At 40.4% G+C, this 26852-nt stretch overlaps 1 protein-coding gene across 1 annotated transcript; it reads left to right on the top strand.

The window, feature by feature from the left end:
• Window positions 1–5186: 5186 nt before the first annotated feature.
• Window positions 5187–25125, top strand: HABP4 (hyaluronan binding protein 4). The gene is made up of 8 exons (XM_014051651.2): window positions 5187–5568; window positions 12208–12355; window positions 14163–14321; window positions 14841–14912; window positions 16865–16948; window positions 19332–19500; window positions 22927–23109; window positions 24820–25125. The coding sequence occupies exons 1-8, from the start codon at window positions 5271–5273 to the stop codon at window positions 24874–24876; spliced, it is 1170 nt and encodes a 389-aa protein (XP_013907126.1). The 5' UTR covers window positions 5187–5270; the 3' UTR covers window positions 24877–25125.
• The last annotated feature ends 1727 nt before the right edge of the window (window positions 25126–26852 follow it).

Raw genomic sequence — 26852 nt, 5'->3', positions numbered from 1 at the left:
AATTCGAAAGTTGCCTGGGAAGGTGGGCCGCCGGTATTCATCAAAGCCTGGCCTCCATCTTTCCCCATGCGAGCGGTCTGATTATGAGCGGGAGGACTTGGCTGGAGGGAGCATCTCTTCTGGTGGTAGGGAAAATATACCGCAAGCACATTTTTGCAGCAGACGTTTGGATCCAAATTTTGCCAAAGATCCCTCAAGCTCAACTTTCAAGGCGCGCTGTGCCGGGGTGCCATGTGATCTCCTAATCACGTGATCTATTTAAAGAGCAGAGTGCGGGAACAGCGAACACGAATTGCAACTTCAGAAGCTGTTCGGTTTACCACAAGAGACTGAAAAAACACGGGAGCGAAGTCTTCCACGTAAACAGTACAAGTGTGCTTTGATTTTGAAACCTGTCCACGGCCCATAAGGATATCTAGTCTGAGAGGCTTGACATCCTTTTGGCTCAGTTATTCACACTTACCCTTTCTCATCCAAGCATATTAAATGTCTTTGTCCGGAATGTGTCAATATCTGAAATAAGATCTGGCCTGCTGAAACATGCCTTGGTTATGTAAAAATTGGATTATTGGAATGTGTTCTGTTTGGAGCCGCTTTTGAGGAATGTTTGGAAACTGCAACTGAGTCAGAATGAAAACAGTCGAAAAGCTGGTTGGGTGCTTGCGGAATCATATTAAAATTTGCCTTGCCAATACAATGATGATTACTTACCTGTTTTGGAACAACTTCAGTTTTTATAATGATTTGAAGCCGTAAAGATTTATACCTGAACCTTTTATTGATATCTTTTCTCACATTAATCCTGCTGCTCTCTACTATTGGATAAAAGGGTTTTTTCCCCCTAATGATAGAAAGATTAAAATTGCCTTGCTAGATCCATCTTACTTTACCATTTCATTTTTCATACTGGCCAATCATGCCTTAGGGTTGCTTGAAAGCAGGAGATGGAGATTTAGTCACTTGTTCTCCAATTGATTTTGGAAACATGCTGCAGAAGGGTCTGCAGAGAAGTAAAAATGGCAGTCACAACTCTATGGTTGTAATCTTACCCCTTATCTGTGTGTATTCTAAACCCGGGTAATAATGAGTCTTCAATATTAATAGCATTCATTGTAAGGACTACAATAGCCTATATCAGAGGTGACATTCAGTAGGTTTTGATCAGTTCTGGAGAACTGGTAGTGGAAATTTTGGGTAGTCCAGAGAACCGGTAAATACCACCTCAGACTGGCCCTGCCCCCATCTATTCTCTGCCTCCTGAGTACCAGGTGATCGGGAGGAAATGGGGATTTTGCCATATCCTTCCCCTGCCACACCCACCAAGCCATGCCCACAGAACCGGCAGTAAAATTTTTGAACCCCACCAGTGGCCCGTATGTAGGACAAATAGGCAGAAGCCTAGCAGGCAATATAGCAATAGCAATAGCAGTAGACTTATATACCGCTTCATAGGCCTTTCAGGCCTCTCTAAGCGGTTTACAGAGAGTCAGCATATTGCCCCCAACAATCTGGGTCCTCATTTTACCCACCTCGGAAGGATGGAAGGCTGAGTCAACCCTGAGCCGGTGAGATTTGAACCGCTGACCTGCTGATCCAGCAGTAGCCTGCAGTGCTGCATTTAACCACTGCGCCACCTTGGCTCGTCTATGAACACAAACCAGCAGTCATAAGACATGAAAACTCATGAACAGACATAACCGTAGTTTCAAATGGGAAACAGAACATCCTAAACCAAGCCAAGTCAAAAAACGCTAGAGAATTCCTCTAAGCCTGGCACTCTGACAATTCAGCCATCAACAATACAAGGTCAACCAAGGAAACATCAAGACCACCACTCCCACCAACACTGACAGGGCAAGCCAATAGTATATAACAACAATGGCGAACCTTTTTTGGCTCACGTGCCATAAGGGGGAAGTGCAGGGGGGTCGTGCATGGGCGTGCCACGCCCATAATGCAATGCACAACCCCCCCAGTGCGCATGGGTGCATGAGAGGCACCCCCCATTTTTGCATGCATTTTTCTCCCTCCCCAGGCTCCTATGGAGGGTGAAAACAGCCTCCCCCGGCCCCATGGAGGCCCTCCGGAGGCTTCAGGGACCTTCAGGAGGCTAAAAAAGACCCTACAAGCAAACTGGAAGTCACAACCGGAAGTCACTTCCAGTTTGCTCATAGGGTTGGTTTAAGCCCTCCGGAGGCTTCCCTGAAGCCTCCGGTGGGCTTAAACCAGCTCTATGAACAAATAGGGACTTCCGGTTTGCTCGTAGGGTCCTTTTTAGTCTTCCGGAGGCTTCAGAGAAGCCTCCTGAAGGTCCCTGAAGCCTCTGGAGGGCTTAAACCAACCCTACAAGCAAACCAGAACTCCATTCCCAAACTTCCGGTTTGCCCATAGGGCCATTTTTTTGTGCTTCAGGGAAGCTCCTGAAGCCTCCGAAGGGCTTCCGGGGGGGGGAGCCTCTTTTCGCCCTCCCCAGGCTCCTATAAAGCCTTTGGAGGGCGAAAAATGGCTTTTAGAAATGCTGAACTCAGCTGACCAGCACACGCATGAGCACTGACAGCTGAGGCATTGCCCTGACAAATGTCTCTGTGTGCCACCTGTGGCAGGTTTGCCATAGGTTCGCCATCCTGGGTATATAAAATGGGAGCCAGCCCCACTCCCTACTAGCATTGATTGTATTACCTAGTTTGATAATGAAACAGCTGCAAGAAAACAAGTTCAGAGCATCAAGGAACCCACACTAATAAATCTACAGGTCATCACAATGATGAAATCATGTGCATGCAGTGACATCACAAGGCAAATATCAGTGTTTGTTTTTGTATTTGATTTCAGATGCAGGTAGGTAGATCTTGTACTTTGCCTTGTCATGGCAAAAAATATATTTCCTCAGGCTGCCCATGCTTCTGTTTATATTTAATTTGGAAAGGTGTGTGCACGTGTGTGTGTGTGCCCACGCACACACACTGTTCCCCTGAAAATAAGATCTCCCCGGATAACAACCCCAATAAGACTTTTGAGCACATGTGCTAAAATAAACCCTCCCCTAAAAATAAGCCCTCCCTAAAAATATCGCAACACAGCAGCAGCCATGAGGTGAACACACTCACCACCTTCTGCACCTCAAAAATAATAAGACCTCCCTGAAAATAAGGCCAAGCACTTATTTTGGGGGGGGGGTCAAAAGAAAATAAGACCCTGTCTTATTTCCAGAAAAATATGTGCGTGTACACATACACATACTTTATACTATATGGATTTTCCTTTTAAAAAACTCATTTTTATGATTTTATATTATGATTTTGGTTGCAGATAAATGTTATGACTTACATGCTAACCTCAAAAGAGCAGGACATAATTATATAATAAAATTTTATATAATAAAAATATAATAAAATCTGTTTAACATACTACAATTTGTCATAGTTCAGGTGTAATGGACAAATCCCAAATAATAAATTCCATCAACTAGCATTTTTAATGCTTCTGGGAAGATCAAGGGAATGAATGGGTGTGTCAGTGGGAAGATTAGAAGCAGTAAAGCAAGTGAAAATATTGTGTTGATAGGTGCAGTCAGATATGCTTCCATGATACTGATGCAATAGCAGTGGCAAGGTGCTTTCCTTAATTCTCACAATTTAGCAAAATGACTTAGGCTTGATTTTGTAGAGTCTGGGAAGTCTTTCCTGCTCCCTAAGAACAAGTAACTTGGTTCTTCCTGGCTCTCTTCATAGCAGCCAGGGGGTGTGCTGGACAAAATGGCAACTACAAACCAGGTTTTGTTGGTTTGGGAGAGTCAGGAAGCCTGATTCATATTTTTACATTCATGCAAAATGACATATGGATTTAAGAAGTATGCACAGAAATATCTTTAATGGAAACCCCTTCCTCTCAACAAATTTTCAAATTGAGTTTTAACTGTATAAATGAATAAATATCATCCAAACTGGTTGGCATAATAAAAGAAGATAACTTAGCTTAAGTACCTAACTGATCTTGTCTGATCTCAAAAAGCTAAGCAGAGTCAGTTCCTGTTAATAATTAAATATATGACTAAAATGTTAGTGTTGTACGATAAACTGGTATCTGTCAATTGATCAAACCTGGAAAAAGGGAATAGAAGCCTCTTCAATATTACCAAGGAAAATACATGGACATGTGGGCAGTATTCAGTTGCCATAGTGTCTATATATATCTGGAAAGTTAAGCTCACTGTGTATATTTCCAGTATAATTTTTTTTAAAAAAGCTTGTGGCTAAAAACATTATTTAACATTTCTTGCTAGATCCAAAATGAAATAACCATGAAATGCTTTTGATTAGTTTGAGTGAAGGATATGGATTCTACTTTGCCAATGTAACAATAGAGAAGTCCTAAAGTAAAAACTTGAAACAGTAACAGCATCATTATTGAGTAAGATTCGGTTGTCAGTGAGATGGCATATAAACTTAATAAAATAATAAATTCGGGAACAGTTTGAATAACACTATGTTTGAAATTAATCTTGCTCTAACTTTAACCCAATATTTGTATTGGTTTTTTTGCCCTTCCCACTTGCATATTAATATGTCCATATGTGCATGGAGTCAGAGTGCAATGTAATTGTTAAACTAAAACCAGAGAAATTAAATATCAATAGAAGAGAACATTTGTAGCTCAGTGTTCAAATGTTATTACCTAGTTTGGGTAATAAAGGGTCTGCAAAGTGGCTCACAAAGCACCCATCAGATTCAAGATCATCTTAAGCCATTCGGCCAATCATAGCTTCTGCACTTAGAGTGATTCATTGATGTTTCAGTGTTAGATTCAGTGTAGCATAGTAATCAAGCAGCACCTAAATCTCCCCCGCACCCACTAGACGGAATTGTGATAATACTATATTTGAAAAAAACCCTAATAACTCAAGACTCTAACACGTGACGCCACAGACGCTCTACGTCATCGACCAGCGGCGTGGGAAATTGCTGAGAGGTGGGGATCCCGTGTTTTCTTTGCTTGAGTGAGGCAGAATTCCGGGTGCTGATTGGTTAATGACGTTACACGTTTGTGAGGCTGATTATTGGGTAGGACGATAAAAAACGGAGCTCTGGATTGGTTGCTCAGGTAGGGCTGGAGGCATTGCTGGCGCGTCGATTGGTAGTGCAGTCGGACGGGGCGGGCGAGTGGTCATGGCGTGGTTACTTGTGCCGTGCTGAGGGAAGCTTGCCTCTTTCTGTCGCATTCGGGAAGGGGTGGGTGCTGCTGCTGCGGCGGCGGCTGACGGCACCACGACAATGAAAGGCGCGCTGGCCAGCCCCGTGGCCGCCGCCACAACTATGCAGGAGAGCTTTGGCTGCGCCGTCGCCAACCGCTTCCACCAGCTGCTCGATGATGAATCCGACCCTTTCGACATCCTCCGGGAGGCAGAGCAGCGCAAGCAGCAGAGCAAGAAGCGCGAAGAAGCGGCTTTTTCAACCGGCAGAAAACCTGGCCCCGGAGGAGTCTTTGCCGCCACCGCCGCTGTCAAAAGAGAATCCCAGAAGGAGCGGAAAGGCTCCCCGTTCTTGCAGTCGGAGAGCCCCCCAGCACCCGGTATGGAGCGGGAGGGGGCTTGCGTGGACCAGGAAATGTGATAAAGCAGGTGATGCTGCCGGGAGTGGGAAAGCGGCCAGTGGTGCAGACCGAATCCGGCGGGCTTCCTTCTTGAAACAAGCCCGCTTTGATCGCCCTCCTCCCTCTTTTGCCCGTAAGAGTCACCGACTCGCATTGCAGCATTAGAAGCGCCTTCCTCTCCCCCCCCCCCCCGGCAAATCTCATTCATTCCCACGAAACTCGCTTCTAGGTAAATGAAGCGGCGACCCGCAGGCTTAATATGGACAATTTGCTCCAAGGCACACTTAAATTGGGCGTTTCGTTCGTTAAAAGCGGTCTGCTCAAAGCAATGCGAGCAAGGAATAAGTAGAACCCGTTTATGAGTTATTTTAAAAAAGTATCGGAGACGGGCAGCCGCCGTTTGGAGCGGAGGCGGAGGGCTCGCGCCGGTCCTGGCCTTTTGCAGATCCCGGACGCACGTGCTCTCTTCCCTCCCTTTTCTGCCTTTCGGTCAGAAGGTTGTCGGCTCTTCTCGCCAGAAAATACCGCGAACCAGTCTTTCTGGCTCGGAGTGGAGGGGACGCGGGCTGAGCAAGCCACCTGGGGCCTTGCCCTAGCTAGATCGTAATTCCCCTCTTGCGCGGGCCGGGGCGGCTCACCCGCGTAAAGGCGCGAGCTATTGTGGCGTCTGGCCGAGATACATACATATACATACATATATATTTGTTTGCTTTCCCAGTGGCGTTTACTGCAGGTGGTGCATGTGCTGAAAGCGAAGGGCGGCTCTAACTTGCCGTTGCGCTCGGCCTCCGCCTTCAGATGTAATTAACCGGGCTAGTCGGCGCCACTAGATAGCGAAACCTTCCCCGCCCATCGCTTCATCAGCGGAAAGGCGCTTTCCACCAAGCGGGGTTGTGGCTCTTTTCAAGACGCGGGGACATATGAACTGGTTGGGGCTCCCCGTAGCCTTAAACCCAACCGGAAAAGTGATGTCACCTTAATTTAGTGGAAACAATTTCACAATACTTTGATGTTTCTTTTTTGTTTTGAAGTGACATTCATGCAACTGAAGATTCGTTCATTAATTGAATTGTTATTTAAAACTCTCCCATCTTGAGAGCCAGAGCCTTCCCTGACCTTCTCTCACTAGTCTCCTGGAGTCAGTCTGTGTTCCGGGGATTAATATTTTAAAAAATATATATGAATGAAACAGGTTAAAAGGAGACAAGTAGCAGGATGTGTGCCTTGAGAAATAATTTGGATACTAGTTTTCTCTTCCATTGTTTTTTTATTAATGAAGCATAGTGCTATTTGGACCAATAAAATCCCTAAGAATTTATTACTGTATCCAGATGCCACTGGCTTGAACCTGAATTATTGTACTAGTGGGAACCACAGTGTATAGTCTTAGTAGTGTTGTTTTGAGTGTCTTAGGAACCACAAAAATGAGTGGTATTTTTTATATAAAGGTAGTCCTTGACTTACGACCACAATTGAGCCCAAAGTTTATGTTGTTAAGTGAGACATTTGTTCAGTGAGTTTTTCCCCATTTTCCAACTCATCTTGCCACAGTTGTTAAGTGAATCATTGCAGTTAATAAGTTAGCAACCTGATTGTTAAGAGAATCTGGCTTTCCCATTGATTTTGTTTGTCAGAAGGTTGCAAAAGGGATCAGATGACCTTGGGACACAGCAACGGTCATAAATATGAGTCAGTTGCCAATCATCTGAAATTTGATCACATGATCCTGGGGATGCTGCAAAGGTTGTAACTGAAAAATGATCACAGTTTGCTCCGACCAAATTGAAAAATATATGTAAATAACGAAAGAAACTTAACTAGCTCAAAAATGTTATTTTGCCTGTTAACATGGGCATCCTCAGAAGAGATGGAGATAAAATGTGTATTGTTAGGCAAACGGTGTAATTTATGTTCTTGAACATGACATAAAGACACAATTACAAAAGAAAAAAAGAAAAAGAAAAATGATCACAAGTCACTTTTTTCCAGTGCTGTTGTAACTTTGAATGGTCACTAAATGAACTATTGTAAGTCAAAGACTAGCTGTACTCACACACACATACTTTAAACTCTCAGAGATATTACTAAGCAGAAAGATGGGATCTCCATAGATTATATTTGTAGGCCTGTATGAGGTGCCTTGACTTCATCTCCATGAGGCATTTAGTGCTATAGTAACAAACTCAAAGTGCCACAGGTTTTAGTTATGTCACTCTTAGGACTTTCCTGATACATACAGGATGGCAAGAGTTAGTGAAATTGCAAGATGCACTGAAAACTGTTTGACATGAAGAATCCCAGGCACCTTGATTTTAGAAGCAAGGAACTGCGTTCTGCCCTATTGTCTTACAAAAATTCTTTATTGTGGCAGTACTGATTTTCTGTCACAGAATTACAATAATTTGTAAGGCTGTACATTTGTTTGAATTTGATAGGGGTAGCTCCTGAAGGATGCAACACCTCTTGGCAGTTTTTTAAATCTAAGCACAATACTCACATATTAGTATTCCATTTTTATACTGTGTGTGTGTATACATACACACACACACAAACACACACACAGGACATACCTAATATTCCTGCATCCTGTTTTACTGACAGCAATAACAACCCTATGCGGTGGGTTAAGCTGAGAAAGAGAGTGGCCCAAAGTCACCCAACCAGCTTTCATGGCTAAAGGAGGCCTAAAATCCTCAGTCACTTGGTTTCTAGGCCAGCACCTTAACCATCACACTAAACTGGCTGTATAGAGTAGAGCAAATGACAGCTGCTTTAAGAAATTGCAAACAGATGAGACATCTGCACCCTCAAGCAATCCAAATGGTCTTTTATCCTTTGAATTTCAAGTTCTCCAAAGCTCTAGTAAGTTTCATGACTGTGGAAATTAAATTGAGGTATATTAGTTAAAAGATACACCTGAACTGGCAGTTTTTGTTCTCGTATCTCCGGGTATTGAGGCAAAAACTAAAATGATCAAGGAATAAGAACACAGGCTGTTCTTTAAGATATGTACACATTTTGGTGTAAACCACAGTATACCAAGTCAGCAGAACTGTATATTTTTTCCAGTCAGGGTCTGACAATCTTTTGAATAGCATATGGATAGTTGGCTCTATAGGAAGAGAGTTTGTGGTCTCTACACAAAGTGAAGGGTTCATTAAGCCTCTCCAGTATGTGTGGCTTTTAGAGTCTACAAAATTCACAAGACTAAAGTTTAGAGCAGGGGTATCCAACCTTGGCAACTTTGTGGACTTCAACTGGCTGGCTGGGGATTTCTGGATGTTGACGTCCACAAGTCTTAAAGCTGCCAAGACTGGACATCCCTGAATGTATGTGTTTTGGGATAGTTGAAAGGGTTGAAAATGATGTTTTTAAGGCAGAAATGGGCTGAAGGTTGCTTAGCCAATCCTACAAAAGAGTTGATGGCTGATAAGCAGTAGCAACTCCTACCAACAACCTATTTCATTCTTTATCTTTGAGAGCTAATTAGCCCATGTAAAAGACTTCTTATAAATGGCATGATGAATTATGTAGGTTTAAGTTTACATTCTTTAAATGTACAAGTTGATAACTTCCTGTACTGGAATCTATCATGTTGCTACAAAATCTTTTTCTAACGATTCTGTGTAGAATCATGCAAAACTAATTGTTTTCATTTGGTAAAGTTTCTACAGTTGTAGTCTGAAGTCTGTGTTATTTGGCAATTCATGAATTTTTCACAAATTTTTGCAGGCAAGACAAGATGGTCTAAATAATGCATCAAGCACTTACATTTGTTTTTATTCTTTAAGAATTCTCAAATCCAAACCGGTATAAACTAGCTGCTTTCCTGTCACAAATTATCTTACTTTTCCCAAAGGTAATGTGAAAGTGGTGCATAAAGCCACTTTGTCTTCAGAGCCATGTTGAGTTTATAAAAATGCACACTATGTCACAATGCACATATCATTCCTTCATTTTTTCTGCGCTTGGTTTCCAAATTGAAACCATCTATCAAAGCTGAGTTTCTTGTAGATAACGAAGAACATTAGTTGATTTGATCTTATTTTTCCTTCGCTTGTAAAATTGCTTTTGGTACATCTGTTTTTTTCTCAGAAATTAACTTGAGAAAGAGAAAAAAGATATTTGAGGTTGATGTGTTTATAGGAAAAGAAAAGATAATATTTTCTGAATGGACATTTTCATAAAGTTAGGTTTAGATTAATTTTATTTATTTATTTATTTATATTCCACCTTTATTATTATAAATAACTCAAGGCAGTGAACCGAATACTTCCTCCTCCTCCTATTTTTTCCACAGCAACAACCCTTTGAGGTGAGTTGGGATGAGAGACAGTAACTGGCCCAAAGTCACCCAGTTGGCTTTCATGACAAAGGCAAGATTTTAACTCAGTCTGCTGGTTTCTAGGTTTCCTAGGGTTTTATATTATTATTTGTAATTTAAAATTTATAGAGAATAACTTTGATCAGAAACGAAGAAGTGACTACAATTTTAAAACTTTAACAAAACCTCCAAAAAGCATGTACTACAACTACTAAAATTCCTAGCCAGTGTAAGTTTGGCAGAGAATTCTAGGAGTTGAAATCCACCCATCTGTAAATTACCCAATTAAGCTAAATAATATTTATCATATATTTATCAAGTCATCAGAGAGCCTGTTCCATAGATTGAAGTACATCTGCTGGGCCATTTCTTAGTATTACTTTTAATAATAACTCTAAAAGAGCTCTAACTATAATTGCAGTACTTTGACAAAAAAAAAATCTCAATGAATAAATACATGGAATTATGTTATGCAATAACGTTTAAACAGATCTGCCAAATGCTACTACTCTATACTTTTATTCTTTGGATTTTTAATCTTCATTTAAATTTGTTATGCTTGTATTAAAGTCTGTTTCTGCTATCTTTTTGCATTCTATAGAGTTAATTTTCATCTAACTTACATTTTAGCTTTAATGAACACAGCTGTATTCTGATCTAATGCCTACATAACAGAAGATCCTATTTGTTATATTGAGTATGATATTTGCTACATAATGAACAATGTATTTTAAAACCAAATGATACAACCATATCAGAATTGTATGTTATCAATTCTAATAAAATATGCTGACATTAAATATAAGAAGCAAAGATACAATTATTAGTTTTAACATGAGCTTTTCTTCTTTTTTTGAAGAATTCTATTTATATACTGATGTTCACTATAGTTGTTATTTTAATGTAACTATGATCCACACTGAATCTACCACATGAGGTGGGATATATGTTTTGTAATAAACAAATATTTACATGAATGATGAAATAACAAAATATCATCAACATTTGCATATAAATTGAATACTTCTAATCCATGAAGGATCTTTTATATTTATTAAAACATCCTTGCATTTGCTATAAAATTTAAACAACATATTGGGAATATATGTTTTCTCTTCTGTAAAAAAAATAGCTCATAGGCCTGAAGTGTGCCCGTTATACACACACACACACACACTTTGATTAAATGACTCAGTGACCTCTTGAAGTTATGACAATGCTAAATGAGTGGTAGTTGCATCTGGTCTTTGAAATTCTGGCCATTCCAGCATCACCATGGTCATGTGAATATGAACTGAGCCCTTGGCAAATGGCTCATGTTTATGACAATTGCAGTATACCATAGTCATGTGATCACCATTTGTCATCTTCCCTGCTGGCTTTCCAGGAAAGAAGTCAATGGGGAAGCTGGAATTCACAAGTCACTTAGTTAAGTCTCTCCCAGCAACTCTGCACTCATAAATCATCTTGACAGTTATCCATGCACCCATGTCACCCTTGTGCACTTTTCATAAGCCTCGCTGTGCTGCCACGCCTTCCCACCTACTTGCACACCCCTATGCACCCTTCTCAAATAGACCCCTCATGCACTTTGCACATCCACTCCAAGGTTGGCACCTGCGCCTTGTTTTCCCAGCTACTTACATACCCCCTATGCACTATTCTTGAAATTTGCTGTGCTTGTGCTACGCCTCTATTGCACTTGCATACCCTCTTGCATTCTTCCTGATCCCTTCTCAACCCATGTCCCTGAGCTGCACATCCTCCCTGCTCCCTCTCCACTCGGCAGCACCCATTAATCAGCCTACTGGCCTGCTTGCAAGCTGTGTGGGGCTTGCAACTTTCTGCTGGTTTCCCCAATGTCTTTTCTTGTTGGAAGTCAGTGGGAAGTTGCAAGAAGATCCATGCTTAACAACTCACAAACATCATTGAAGTAGAGACTGGAGGGATTGCTAAGAAAGGCAGTTATGCTTTATGATTGCCTTGTTTAAACAATAAAAATTTCAGTCCACGTTTTCATTGTTAACTACCTATATAGTGAACTTAAAGTTATTTGATTCAGCAATAGATAGATAGTGGTGATTTTGTTGTTGAATATTGAAATTTCCAAGGAATTTCTCTATCACTGGTATATTTGCTGCTCTGAGTTGCCTTATGATCTAAGATATTGATTGGAACAGAAATAAAATAGCATTAAAACCAATAGGATTGGGTGATTATAATAAACAAGGAGCAATTACACCTGTTTTAAATGTAACTAATGCCACTAATCTAAATATGTTGGTTTTCCACAGGCCAAAAGCGAGCTCCAAAAAGAGGAGAACAACAGGGTTGGAATGAAAACCGAGGTACGGAGATAAAACAAGATAAAGCGGAATGGAAACCTTTTAGAGAATACTGTCCTCATGAAATGGAAAGACAAGCAGAGTTTACACTAGAAAGGTATGTGATATTGAAGGATTTATTATACATTGTAAATTTGGAAAATGTAAAGTCAGTAACTAAGAAACATTAAACTTTTTTTAAACAATGTGAACAGTTAATATAGATAGTCCTAGGGTTATGACAGCAATTGGGACGAGAACTTTTGTTCTGGGATGTCATGTGACCACATCACTTAGTGACAACACTCCTGGCAATTGCCGTTGTAATTCCAGGACTTCACAGGTTGTTAAACAGGAAGAGGTTGGAGTCCCAGACAAGGAGCATGTGAGTGCTACAGAGTGGGGGTGAGGCAGGTATTAGAGACAATGGCTAGGAATCATGGATGGGTGCTATGGAATGTGGGTGGGTCAGTGAGAGCCAGAGGTGCATGCTGTGGAGTGTGAGTGGGCAGGTGCTATGGAGTATGAGATCCCTAGTGGGATTTTGGGGGGGGGGGCAACTTAAGGGAACAAGTTGTGACTTTTCCTGCCAGTTTCTTTATTGACTTTGCTTGTGGGAAATGGTCAGGGATGGTTGCAAATGGTGGTTACACAACCATGAGACATTGCAACTGTCATAAGTATAAGCTGGTTAACCAAGTATAAAGATCACAATCATGACAGCAAGATTATTACAACAGCTGGAATGTCAAGGACCTGTCATAAGTAGTACTTGTTCAGTGCTGTCATGACTTTGAATGGTTGCTGAATGACTGGTATTAACTCCAGGATTATCTGTTAAAAAGTCATATAAAAAGTACATCAAGGTAAATACAAACAGTAAGATTACAAACTACAATACAAACTAAACAAGAGATCTAATGTGTCAGGAAGATTAGTTTTCTAATATATCATTAATTGCTGCTTATGAAATTATAGCATGTATTATCACAAAATTTTAAACATCACTATTAAGCTTTAAGCTAAAATTAACATATTAGGAGCCATATTCACAAAATATAAATCATTGGCTAAAATTATAAGATGTAATAAATTTAATACCATGAATCTAGTTTCCTGTAAAGTTGAATAAAGTCTATACATGGAAAAAATTAAATTTGATATTGGTACAAATCTGAGATACTATACTAGGATTGAAAGCTTTGAAGCATAATTAGTAGTTCAATTTTTATTTAAAATTGGTATCTATTTTTATTATTATCTATGGTTTAATGTGGGAGTAGGGCTGTTTATTGCTTGCTCTTCTAAACAGGTAGTCCTTGACTTACAATAGTTCATTTAGTGACCATTCAAAGCTACAACATCACTGAAAAAAGTGACATGACCATTTTCCCTCTGTTCTAGCATTCCCATGGTCATGTGATTTACATTCGGAATCTTGACAACTGACTGACATTTATGATGGTTGCAGTGTCCCAGAGTCATATGATCCCTTTTTTTGACCTTCCTGACAAGCAAAGTGAATAAGGAAACCAGAATCAGTTAACATCCTAATTTGTTACTAATCTGACAGCTGCAGTGATTCACTTAACAAATGTGGCAAGAAAAAAAAAGTGGATTAAAACTCAAAATTTCTCACTTAACATAAATTTTGGGCTTAATTGTGGTTGTAAGTTGAGGACTACCTGTAAATGTACCAGGAATGTTCTAGTGTTGAGATTCTAACCTGCGGAATCTCTCAAGGGCAGAATGAAAGAAGGAACTGAAATTACAAACTTGTTCAGTGCTGCATTTGGAATATTGACAGAGCTTATTGAAAATGACTTTCATTATGCTAGATAATGACAATTGATTTAAGGACCAAGGTGTGATAATATTATCTTTGATTTAGTAAACAACTGAAGGATGATTCATTTTGTTTTTAGACCAACAGAGCGCTTTGATCGGGAAAGGCCAATGAGAGGTCGTGGGGGAGGAAGAGGTGGGTTGCAGGGCAGAGGAAGAGGTGGTATGAACAGGACCTTCAATGGCTTTGATCAAAGAGGGAAGCGGGAATTTGACCGGCAGAGCGGGAGTGACAAAACGTAAGTGTTATTTTATATGTGCTTTTGGTTGGCTCCCTGTGTTATTATCGTTTTGTCAACAAACAAAATATTTATATTCAGACAGGAGTTTGGCATGAAAATTGGCTTTGCTGTTCTGTGACTTGTAATTGATTGACTTCTATTTTTTTTTACATGTATTTGTTTCGTTAATGGGTAAAGCTTTTTAATAACTGTTGGCTGCTGTCCTGGAAACAGCTGGTCCCAAAAAGGAGTTATATATTTACAAAATAAATAATGGCTTCATAATAAGGAGTGTTAAGTAAATCTGATGGGAATGTTGATAATTTTGTAAAATTTAATCTTTTGTAGCTCTGCTTCTTGGGGATAATCTCCAGACATGGACTTCAGCTCTCAAAATTCTCAAATGTTGGCTGCAGAATTCTGGGAGTGGAATTTCACACACCTGCTTGGGAAGTGATATCACACTGGTAAAAACCTGTATAGCTCTATGAATATACATAATTTAATTTCTAAGACAAGTGAAATTTCTATCTACAGAGGAGTCCGTGCAGAAGATAAAAGGGGCGGAAATGGACCACGTAACTGGGGAACTGCTAAGGATGATATGAGGTATGAGAAATGTGTTAGTAATTTCCAGGGCATCGTTTCCATATCTCCATAACATTAAAGATACCTATTTTAACTATTGGATGCTGACTAAAGAGAAGTACCCTGTCCCCTTCCTATTGTTTTGAAAAGTTGTTTTCAGTGTACATCGGAATAATATGAAATGTATAGGGTAGCGATGGTGAACCTTTTTTGGCTCGTGTGCAGGGGGGGGGTTGTGCGTGGGCATGCCGCATTCATAATGCAATGTGTGAACCCACCCACCCCCAGCGTGCATATGTGCATGACAGGTGCGACCCCTGTTTTTTCCATGCTTTTTTTTTTCCTTCCCCAGGCTCCAGAGGCTTTATAGGAGCCTGGGGAGAGCGAAAACAGCCTCCCCCCACCCCCCGGAGGTCCTCCGGAGGCTTCAGGAGTGCAAAAAAAATGGCCCTATGGGCAAACTGGAAGTTTGGGAACAGATTTCCAGTTTGCTCATAGGGTTGTTTTTCATTCTCTGGAGCCTTCAGGGAAGCCTCCTGAAAGTCCCTGAAAGCTCCGGAGGACTAAAAACAGCCCTGCGTGCAAACTGGAAGTGACTTCCGGTTTGCTCGTAGGGTCATTTTTCGTCCTCTGGATCCTTCAGGGAAGCCTCAAGAGGCTTAAAACGTCCCTACAAGGGAAGTCCGTTCCCAAACTTTCCATTTGCCCGTAGGGCTGGTTTTTTGTGCTCCAGAGGCTTCAGGGAAGTTCCTGAAACCTCCAGAGGGCCTCTGGGGGGTGCTGTTTTCACCCTCCCCAGACTCCTATAAAACCTCAGGATCCTGGGGAGGGCGAAAAATGGCTTTAAAAAAGGCTGAACTCAGCTGGCTAGCGCACGCATGCATGCTGGCCAGCTGACAGGGCAACGCCTTGCGTGCCCTGACAAATAGTTTTCGTGATAGTTTCACCTTCCCAGGTATAGGATGGTTTGTAATGTAACACCCTGAAGACCACTTGGGAAGGAAACGATGCAAAAATTATTTGTGAATTTCCTTAATTATCTCACCTTAGATCCAACTTGAGCTTTTGGCAGTTCCTTCTTTACTCTGACCCTGCCTCCACCGTCTCTTACCTCCTTTTTTATGTTGAAACACTCGTCTAGACTAATCTTGCTGCATTAAACAGTGCAGAATTTATTTTTCCCCAAGGCCTCTTTTTCCAGGGGCTTTGGCAGAGCTGTCTCTTTTTTCTCTTAGATTATAAGAACTGAGAAAGAAACTAACATTTGGATGCTTTCTTCTTAATCGTTTGCAAGCAGGATTTGAACAGGAAGACATGTCAGGTCTTGCTCCACTGAAAAACCTGAAGTTCCTGTAATAAAAGGACGTAGCCTTGTGGTTAGATTTGTGTGTGTGGGTTCACATTAAATCTTCTTTCAATCAGGAGTTGGAAAAAAATACCCTTTATCTCAATTTCTGAAGACAGATGGCTTTCTCAAATTCCAGCTCAGATCATTTTAAAGATCGTAATCCATGAAGGAAAAGTAAAGATTTGCATATGCCTATGTTTGTGGGGAAACGAAATGATCGAAATTTAAATAGAAAAATGACTTCTATCTATATTGGTCAGTGGTAAATACCTTAGAAAAAGATCAGGGACAGAAGCTAAATGCTTGTATCTCCTTGTTGGCTTTGTGGCACAGGAATGGGTTAAGGAAGAAGAGCATGGGCATGCATTTTCTGGGTTTTTATGTGATGAAATTTGCATAGCCTCTGTTAATGACATAGTTCTACTCAGATTCATACGGTGCATAATGCAACATGCTACTTGCAGACTTTCATATTCTATGAATCTATCCCAAAGCTCTGAAGCAGCTTTCCCAGTCTGGTGATGTGACAGATTGTAGTGAGAAACTTTGTTTTTGTTTAGGCCGTGTGAGGAATCCTGTCTAGTGTAGCATTTGTATTTCATCTGTGCTTCTCAATTTTCTACAGTGAGCTGGAACAGGCTGCTCCTATGGAAGAGACTGCAGAAACAGAAGAGAGCTCAGGAGCACCCGACGGAGAACCTCCAATGAAGTATGGTCTGGTTTGACAATCTGGCTTTTGTTGCTCCTTAAATCTTTATCAGAAGATCTGGCCTTTTGCTTTGAGGTTTATTCCACCTGGGTGCCAATGGACCTGATCTCAGCATGGCCATTAAAAAATGGAATTGATTCTGGGGCGTTATAACAGTGCTTTAATGATTTCAGCCCATCTTTAGGAATTGTTGGAATGATTGAAAAATATGTTGTGGTTTACCCAGGTGGTTAGTAATGGTTTACATCAGGCTTTGCCAGCTGGTAATGACATGTTGTCAAATAACTAGTGGGCTATAATTTTCTTGGATAAACTAAATCTACGATCTAGGTTAACCTAGATATTAGGGATGAGATTTTAAGCAAATATTTCCTTGATTTTTTAAATCTCATTCATTCCTTCACTGAAGTCTTTTTGTTTTAACCTGTATTTATATTGCCTTTTTGCCATCATTGAACTCTGTGTGGTAACAATATGGTTTTAAAAGAATATTTCAGAAAAAGAATAGCAAGAACCCTAGAAGAAAACTCTGCTCTCCCTACAAATTAAGTTAGAACTGGATAGGTAACAGAATTGTTGCCATAGGTGTAAAATGTCTGTACTTCTAATATTATTTTAAATTTAGACTGTATATCATCCAGAATCACATACGTTTTTTAATATACTTTTCTAGAAAACATACACATTAGGATATATTGATCTCATAGTTTGGAGTAAAAATGGATTATTCTTTTGTTTGACAATGTCTGACCTTATTTATTCATGAGGTATGAGACAGGCAAGCAGGCTAATAAAACAGACTAACATCTATTTTGAATTAATTTCAAGACAGGGATCTGTCTCTAGTGTGAGCTATCCATTCAGTAATAGAGACTAGTCTTGATCCTATACCTTGAATTTTCTATAGTAAAATTAAGCAGCATGCTTACTCAGTTGTTACATTTATAATCACATCTTTTTCTGAGTATTTAAAGTACATTGTTTATTGGAGACTTCCCAATCTCTCAAACAGCACCCCTGGAAAGTATATTAGTCTGAAAAAGAATGATTAGCTCAGTGAGTTTTGCAAGCAAGTGAAAATTTGAATCTGTGTTCCTCAAAATTCTAGATGGATTTAGGTTGAGGAAGGCTGCCAGAGGAGTGTAATGGAAGACCTTAACATTTCACCCTGCTAAATGAGGGAGATTATGCACCAGGGTTGCTACAATCAGTTTAGACTGAGCATGTATTCAAACCATATTTGATCTCAGAAGACATGCAGGAAGCAGATAGCAAAACTGTAGTGTAATATACACCCAACAAAATATAGAGCAGATATGTGATCTAAACAGGTTTTTCCTTGACCAGCTCTATACATTCCTTTACCAAATTTAGGCCTTAAATTTACTATCATTGATCAGTAACAGATATTGGGTTTAGCAAGAAACCACATTCTAGGTTGCAAATATTTATAGGTGCTATTCTACTTAAGCTATAGGCAACATGATGTACTATGGACCTTTGTCAGCTCATCCCTCTACATTGCTTTCATTTCATTTTTGAATGAATGAATCTGGTACACCTCAAAGTAGTCTCTGTGGCATCATCATCTTGGTCAGCCTGATCTCCCTCTGGCTTCAACAACTGCTTTGTTAGGAAATGTATATAGCTGGCTAAGAAAACAGTTTAAGTCATGCTGGATTAGGGGAATTCTGAGAGTTGATGTCCACAACTCTTAAAGTTGCCACGGTTGGACACCCTTGGTTTAAGTGATGTATTCGTAGGAGGAAGGGGAGTAACCCAATTCCTTTATTTTCTATGTCTAGCTATGTTTACAAAACCAACCAGTGTTTGAATAAGCAAGCCCTCATGCCATGGCAATTATGTTATGAGTCCCCACATACTTTCAAAAACTTAAACCAGAATGTAGTTTGCAATGTACTGTGTTCAAAGTGCTTATTTTCCTTTTAATGTAATAGGAGCAAAGGCCTTATAGCTTTATTATTAAAAGAGTTTGTTGAGAAAAAACATCTTTAGAAAAGATCTAAAAATATAAAAATGGGGGATAGAAGACAAGCATCTTACTGAGGAAAATTTTTGTCTCCCAACCATACCAAAATAGCCCTATGCAGCCTAATCATATGGTCAACTACAAATACTGAATATCTGGTTTGGAGTGGATAGGAACTAGAATATGTTATAAGAAAGCAGACCTGACTGATTGGAGCATTGAATAGAAGTTCTACAAGCTACTGGCATTTCTACAAACTTGGTAACCCATCAAGGAACCATTTAATGTTCTACAGAAATTCAAGTAGCTGTTTTCACTTAAGATGTAGTCTACCTTTCTCTCACTGGCATTTCACAGGCTAATGGTTTTTACTTTACAACTATAAATCCTTAGAATTGCTGAAGGAGAACCAGTGGATGATGTAGTTCAAGAGATGACATTGGATGAATGGAAAAATCTTCAAGAACAAAATCGACCAAAGCCCGAATTCAACATCCGGAAGCCCGAAACCACTGTTCCTTCCAAAGCAGTGGTAATTCATAAGTCAAAATATAGAGATGATGTAAGCATTACCTTAGAATTTAGAACATTCTTCCTTTCAATTCTGTTAACATGTCTAGGTGTACTAAATTGAAATTTATAGCTAGGGACTGAATAGATTGAAAAACATCACTACAACTTATGTGAACCACAGACCATAATAATGGGACACACACGCTTGACTTGATTTTTGTCTCTGGGCAGTGGATGAATGATCTAGATTTAGGGGATATTTCTATCCAACCCTTGTCATGGTCGGATCATTTCTTCATCAGGCTTGACTTCCATACTGCTACCCCTCACCGCAGGGAGGCGGAACTGACTAGTTGTTTCCGCCCCAGGCGCCTGATGGACTCTGAAAGGTTCCTGGTGGAGCTTGGGACTTTTCCTGAATCCCTTGCTCACAACTCGACCGAAGCCCTAGTGGAAGCCTGGGATAGGGCGGCCACTGGGGCTTTGGATCATGTTGTGCCTTTGCGGCCTCTGACCCGGTGTCGATCCCGGGTAGCACCCTGGTTTACTGAGGAGCTCTGGGAGATGAAACGCCGGAAAAGCTGGCTAGAGAGTGGTTGGAGGGTCAGCCAGTCTGAATCTGATCGAACACTAGTAAGAATTCATATTAAATCCTACTTAGTGGCGATAAAAGCGGCAAAACAGCAACATTTCCCCCCTCTTATCGCGTCTGCAGATAACTGCCCAGCCGCCCTGTTTAGGGTGACCCGCTCCTTACTTAACCAAGGAGCTGGGAAAGACCCCTTGCAGGGTAGGGCTGCAGAATTTGTTCAGTATCTGCAGGATAAAATCACTCAGATCCAGACAGGCTTGGACTCTGACTCGGTAGATTCGGGCGAGTAGACAGGGATGAATCTTGTGGAGACCATCTGGGATGAGTTTGATCCTGTGATCCCCAAGGGCATGGATTATGGGGAGACTCAATGCTGCCACTTGTGTGCTGGACCCGTGTCCCTCTTGGTTAGTCTCGGCTTCCTGGGAGATGACACGAGGCTGGCTCCAGGCGATTACCAACGCTTCGTTGAGAGAGGGGTTCTTTCCCACCGCCTTGAAGGAGGCGGTGGTGAGGGTCCTCCGTAAGAAGCCTTCCCTAGACCCAGCTTCTTTAGCCAACTATCTTCCGGTCTCCAACCTTTGCTTTGTAGCGAAGGTTGTTGAGAGTGTGGTAGCACGTCAGCTTCCCCAGTCCCTGGATGAAGCTGTCTACCTGGATCCGTTTCAATCGGGTTTCAGGCCTGGATACAGCACGGAGGCAGCATTGGTCGATGATCTCTGGCGGGCCCGGGACAGGGGCTGCTCCTCTGTCCTGTCCTATTAGACCTCTCAGCGGCTTTCGATACCATCAACCATGGTATCCTACTGCGACGACTCGGGGGGTTGGGAGTGGGGGGCACTGTTTTACGGAGGTTCTCCTACCTGTCGGATCAGTCGCAGTTTGTGTTGACTGGAGGGCTCGACCCCGAGGTGCATCACTTGTGGGGTGCCCTAGGGGTCGGTTCTCTCACCCCTCTGGTAAAACATATATATGAAACCACTGGGTGAGATCATCTGTGGTTTTGGGGTATGGCATCATCAATATGCTGATGATACCCAACTTTTCATCTCTACCCCAAATCACCCAAACAATGCCCTTGACGTGATGTCCCGATGCCTGGAGGCTGTGCGGATCTGGATGGGGAGGAACAGGCTCAAGCTCAATCCCTCCAAGACTCATGTCTGTGGTTTCCGTCATCCCGATTTGTGTATCTTGTTCCATCTTTGATGATAGGGGGATAAATTTTAGCCCCCTCAGAGAGGGGCCACAATCTGGGCGTCCTCCTGGATACGCGGCTTAGTTTAGAAGAACACCTGACGGCCGTGACCAGAGGGGCCTTTTACCAGGTTCGCCTGGTATGTCAGTTGCGCCCCTTCCTGGATCGGGATGGTCTGTGCACAGTCACTCATGCCCTCATCCTTTCTCGCCTGGACTACTGTAACACTCTCTACATGTGGCTGCCCTTGAAGAGCACCCGGAGGCTTCAACTGGTCCAGAATGTGGCTGCGCGGGTTATCATGGGGGCACCTAGGTGCTCCCATGTTACACCCCTTTTAGGTGGCCTGCACTGGTTGCCGGTTGTCTTCCGGGTGCGATTCAAGGTACTTATTATGACCTTTAAAGCGCTCCATGGCTTAGGCCCAAGGCACCTGCGAGACCACCTACTGCCACCGGTAGCCTCCCACCGTCCAGTGCGATCCCACAGAGTTGGTTTCCTCAGGGTGCCGTCGGCCAGACAGTGTTGGCTAGCGACCCCCAGGGGGAGAGCCTTCTCTGTGGGAGCGCCTTCCCTCTGGAATGAGCTGCCCCCGGAGCTTTGTATAATCCCCGACATCCGCTCCTTCTGACGTGCCCTAAAAAGTTGGCTTTTCCAGCAAGCCAACCTGGCCTGAACAAAACAAAATAAATTATTGATCATTGTTAATTTTAATTTTAATTTTTTAAAAAAATGTTATTGTCAATTCTAATTGGGTTTGTTTGGGATATTCTATTTAATTTTTTTTAACTTTTGTATTATGTGTTTCTTTTAATGTTGTACGCCGCCCTGAGTCCTTGGGAGAAGGGCAGTATATAAATCTAATAAACCAAACCAACCAAACCATTTAGAAAAAATATCAGAAACAGTCTTAATGTTTTTTTTCCGTAATTCATTTATAGCAATAAGAAGAAAAAATTGCTGATTTTCTAATTTGTGGTTCTTCCAAGATTACTTGTTCAGTTTAAGTTTCTAGTTTACAGTCTACTGCTAAGTATCTTTCATTTAGCTGAATGTTCAGCAGAGAGAAAGGGAGAACAAACAATGAATTTCACTCAGATTGTCTTATGTTCACACGAAAGAATAAAGCTGTGTGCATATATTAACTGCACAGAGCTGCATTTATGTAGCATGATTCCATAAATGCTAGAATGAATTGAGCCTCTTTCCCACTTCTTTGTGAAGAATCCTCTAGATATGTTTTCCATACACTTATACTGTACTTACATGAAGTATTTGCAAGGTTACTGGAGAAATATCCATATTTTTCAAGTTTTGCTGGTAGTTGTGTTTAAGTGCTTTAAAGTCAACTCATGAGAGTAATGGGTAGACATGTACTAGTAGCTGCTTTCTTAGCTTACCAAGAGGAGCTTTTTTTTTTTAAAGAAAGTCAGTGGAGAATCGCCATCTCTTGAAACTGGTTTTTGTGTTGTGTTTCACTCTATTGTGACATGAGTCATAGAAGGAGCCCAGTTTCTCTGGGGAGTTCTATCCTTTTTAGAATTTAGGTGGTCGCTGTAGTGTCCTTTTATTTTTACAGGGCATTTTTTTAAACTTAAGAATGTCATTTGGCTCTTGATGCACTGTTTCTAGTTGAAGATGTATTAGTTTTAACCATAAAAAACGTGGATGCATTTTTTTTATAGGTGCTGAAGGAAGATTTTGAGGATGATTCTCACTTTTCCCGAAAAGCAGCAAATGACATCACTTCTCAACTAGACATTAACTTTGGGAATCTGCCTCGTCCTGGAAGAGGAGCCAGAGGAGCACGAGGAGGGCGAGGGCGTGTCCGAAGAGTTGAAAACTCATGGCCAAGACCAGGAGTGATGGTAATTACTATGTGCTAATTCTAATCTCTGACTACTTCATTGCTGTAATTCAATTTATACAGCTGCCTAATCAAAATTGCATTGTCTTTGGGCAAAAGAAGGCAACAGAAATCACAGGATTTGTAGATGTACCAAAAAATCGGCATTTAAAAAAAATATTTCTTCAGAACCTACTCCTACTCATGAAATTACTTTGATCCATTGAATATAATTTCTGAGTCCCTGATTTTTCAAATGCTTGGATTGAATAAATAAAGCTAAGAAAAAAAAACCTTAATATTAATGAAATATATAAAAGTTCCTGAAAAAGCTTGCTACCGTCCTAGCTGAATCTTTGTGTACAATTGTTATTGAGGTATTGTTTCAAACTAGTTCTCTGTCTGATCTATGGTCATCAACTATAATTATACCAATCTTTTAAAAGGGTGACCCTAATTCAGTTGAAAGTTATAGACCAATCTCTCTGTGCTGTGTTACATGCAAAGTTATGGAATCAATTATAAACCAATCCATCGTTCACCACTGAGAGACAAACAACTTGCTATCCGACAAACAGTTTGGCTTTAGGAAGAACACATCCTGTAATTTACAACTTGTGCACTGTAAAAACATGTGGACTACATGACTTGATCAAGGTAGATGCAATTTACATAAGATTTTTTTAAGGCTTTTGGTATAGTAATACATGATAAACTGTTGAAATCAACTCTTATGGCATTTCTGGACCTTTGCACAAGTGGATGGCTGCTTTCCTGTCTAACAGACTGCAGAAAGTCAAAATAGGGAAGTCAGTCTAATCCTGCATCAGTTAACAGTGGTGTTCTGCAAGGTAGCGTTTTAGGTCCCACACTTTTCTTGCTCTCTATCAACGATTCATGTGAACAACTTAAAAGCAAAAACTTAAAGGGACCTAGGTGTACTTATTTCTGGTGACCTATGCTCCAGAAGTTCACTGTAACAGCATTGCTAAAAAAGCATGAAGAGTTGTAAATTTAATTTTGCAAAGCTTTTCTTCTGGAAACATTGTATTGCTAATTAGAGATTATAAAACTTATGCTAGACCAATCTTAGGGTATTGTTCAACTCTTTGGAATCCCCACCATATATCTGACATCAGTACAATCAAGCGGGTTCAGAAGTATTTCATGAGAAAAGTCTTGCACTCTTCTGTACACAATAGATTTCCCTATCCTACGAGGCTTGAAATTCTCGGTTTGGATAACTTAGAACTGCGTTGCTTGCAGTCAGAACTAGGTATTGCACACAAAATTATACATAGTAATGCTTTACCTGTAAATACTTTTTCTGTACAACCAACCACTTTAAATTCAGTGTAAATTGTTCTAAGCTTGACTGTAAAAAGTATTATTTCTGTAATAGAGTTGTCAAAATCTGGAATGCTCTACCCGATTGTTGTCTCAGCTACAAATGTTCACAGTTTCAGTCACAAATTGACTTCCGTGCACCTTACTTAATATTTAAGTGGTCAGTAGAGGGGGGCATGCATAAATGTACTAATGTGCCTATCCCTGTGATTGTATTTTTTCCTTTTGTTTTTGTTTGACAAATTCTAATATAGTTTTAAACATTTAGGATAAACCTAAGTATAAACAGTAAATAGTACTTGGACTATTGCAGCAATTTAATAAACAAAGTCAAACTTAGTAAACAGATATGTAGCTCTTATCTAATTTTTGCTTTTGCTTTTAGATGCATACTGCTGCTCCAAACCCAGATGACCCTGAGGATTTTCCTGCTTTGTCTTGAAAAAACTTAGTGACACCTCCAAAAATAGCTGTGGAAATACTTTGTTGCTGTAGAAGAGAGCCACCGAAGTCTACAGAGAGAAAGGACTTTTGTGTGTGAATTTTGCATTACTATGTGTTAAGACATACCCAGTGGGTTTGGAGGCAAATTCCAGTAACACTGGTTTTGGATTAGTTGTATGAAGGCTTATGGTATCATACATGAGGAATTTCAAATAAAAATTCAGGATGATGGTGTCAAACAGGTACAGATGGATGAGTCTTTGTCCCTTTTATTACAAATGTAAACCGTATTAGATGGTTTTGGGGACAATATGTTTGGACTACTTGTTTTCCAGTTTCACTCAGTAAAGTGTGTATTTGCCATACTTAAATTGCAATTTTCAGAAGTTGGGAACGCTCTCACTGGTTGAGGTCAGGGGTGCTATTTGTACATCTTTTTAATCATTTAATATCAAAAGCTACAAACTTTAAAATTACAATTTGGAAATTAACATTTGAAGAATGAGGCAACATGCAAATAAATCCTAGAATAAATAGTGTTTTGGAAGAAAGGGTGGTAAACTATGGAACAGCTTTGTTTCTAACTAGTTGATTTTCATACACATGGAAAACTATCTGGTAGACTTGATTAGAATAGTATTCTTCATAGAGGAACATTAAATAAGATCACTTTAGGGAAACAATAAACCTGATATGCATCTCCCACTTGCCAAACCAACTTCAGTTGCATTCTTCATTTATCATTGTAGAATCCTTTTAATGAGTTGGCTGGAACTCTTAATGTTGCTCATGGTCGATTTTTGATAGAGAAGGGTGTTTTTCAGCAAAATAAGAACATTAGAAACATGTATCTCACAAAGAACAAATGGGTGAAGTCAAGTTTTCGTTAAAAAAGTATTCTCCATAACATCTGGTATGTAATAGCACTTAGACTTATATACTGCTTCATAGTGCCTTTACAGCTCTCTCTTAAGTGTTTTACCGAGTTGGCATATTGCCCCCAACAATCTGGGTCCTCATTTTACCCACTTCGGAAGGATGAAAGACTGAGTCAACATTGAGCCTGGTGAGATTCGATCTGCCAAACTGCTGGCAGCCAGTGATCAGCAGAAGTAGCCTGCAGTACTGCACTCTAACCACTGTGCCACTGTGGCTCAGTAAGCCACGAGCATGTTCTGTAGTTATGTGCAGTTCCCCAACTTGCTATATAAAGGATTAAACAATGCAAAGTAGTGCCCATTGGCAACTTCTTAAAACGATAAACCTAATATGTAACTCCCACCTGCCACACCAACCTTAATTTCTTGGGAATGCACATTACTAATAATTCATAGAAAAGTCAACAACTTTTGGTTTAGGGAGTTGCTGAAAGGTTTATCTGTGTACCCACACACAAGCTGAAGTAACTTTCCTTAGAATCTGATGCAATACCTCTCCCCCCTCATTAAGTCTTTTCCACATTTGGGTAATCTCACATAAGCAATAGATTTTATTTGTACACATTTCTCTTACAAGTTACTTCAGATTTATATAATTCAATTACACTGATGAAAAAATACAGACTATCAAATTAAAATTTAAGCACAGCATCAAGTTAACCCTGAAATACATTAACAAAATAATTTGATTTGAGGAATATGGATTTTACTAGTTTGAACATAGTACAAATTTCAAAGACAATACATAAAAAAATCCCCTAAAGCTTGTAATTAGGACCTAAAAGTAGCAACTCTGAAAGTTTTAAGCTTTTACACAGCATAGCTGTGAACATAGCAATGAATATTGGATATAACTTTAAAGCGATAGAAAATAAATTGTGCTAACCAATATGGAATCATAGTAGCTCCACATGAGAATGTAAATTAATCTTTCAGATTATTTATTTTGCTTAATCATTACACAGATAATTAAAAACTGGGAGCCTTCTTTGGTTTTCAAGCCTAAAAAAATTAAATGTATCTTTTGACTACATAA

Source organism: Thamnophis sirtalis, unplaced genomic scaffold, assembly GCF_051295495.1.
Source record: "Thamnophis sirtalis isolate CommonGarterSnake01/CBP01778 unplaced genomic scaffold, rThaSir2_p1.2 scaffold_5, whole genome shotgun sequence".
NCBI classification, from domain to species: Eukaryota; Metazoa; Chordata; class Lepidosauria; order Squamata; family Natricidae; genus Thamnophis; species Thamnophis sirtalis.
This window is presented reverse-complemented; position numbering and strand designations above follow the sequence as displayed.

Excerpts from the sequence above, each read along its gene's own strand:
- HABP4 (XM_014051651.2), top strand. The coding sequence starts at position 5,271 with ATGAAAGGCGCGCTGGCCAGCCCCGTGGCCGCCGCCACAACTATGCAG. Across the intron at positions 14,322-14,840 it reads CAGAGCGGGAGTGACAAAAC|AGGAGTCCGTGCAGAAGATA; the intron begins GTAAGTGTTATT and ends TTCTATCTACAG. Across the intron at positions 16,949-19,331 it reads GACGGAGAACCTCCAATGAA|AATTGCTGAAGGAGAACCAG; the intron begins GTATGGTCTGGT and ends ATAAATCCTTAG.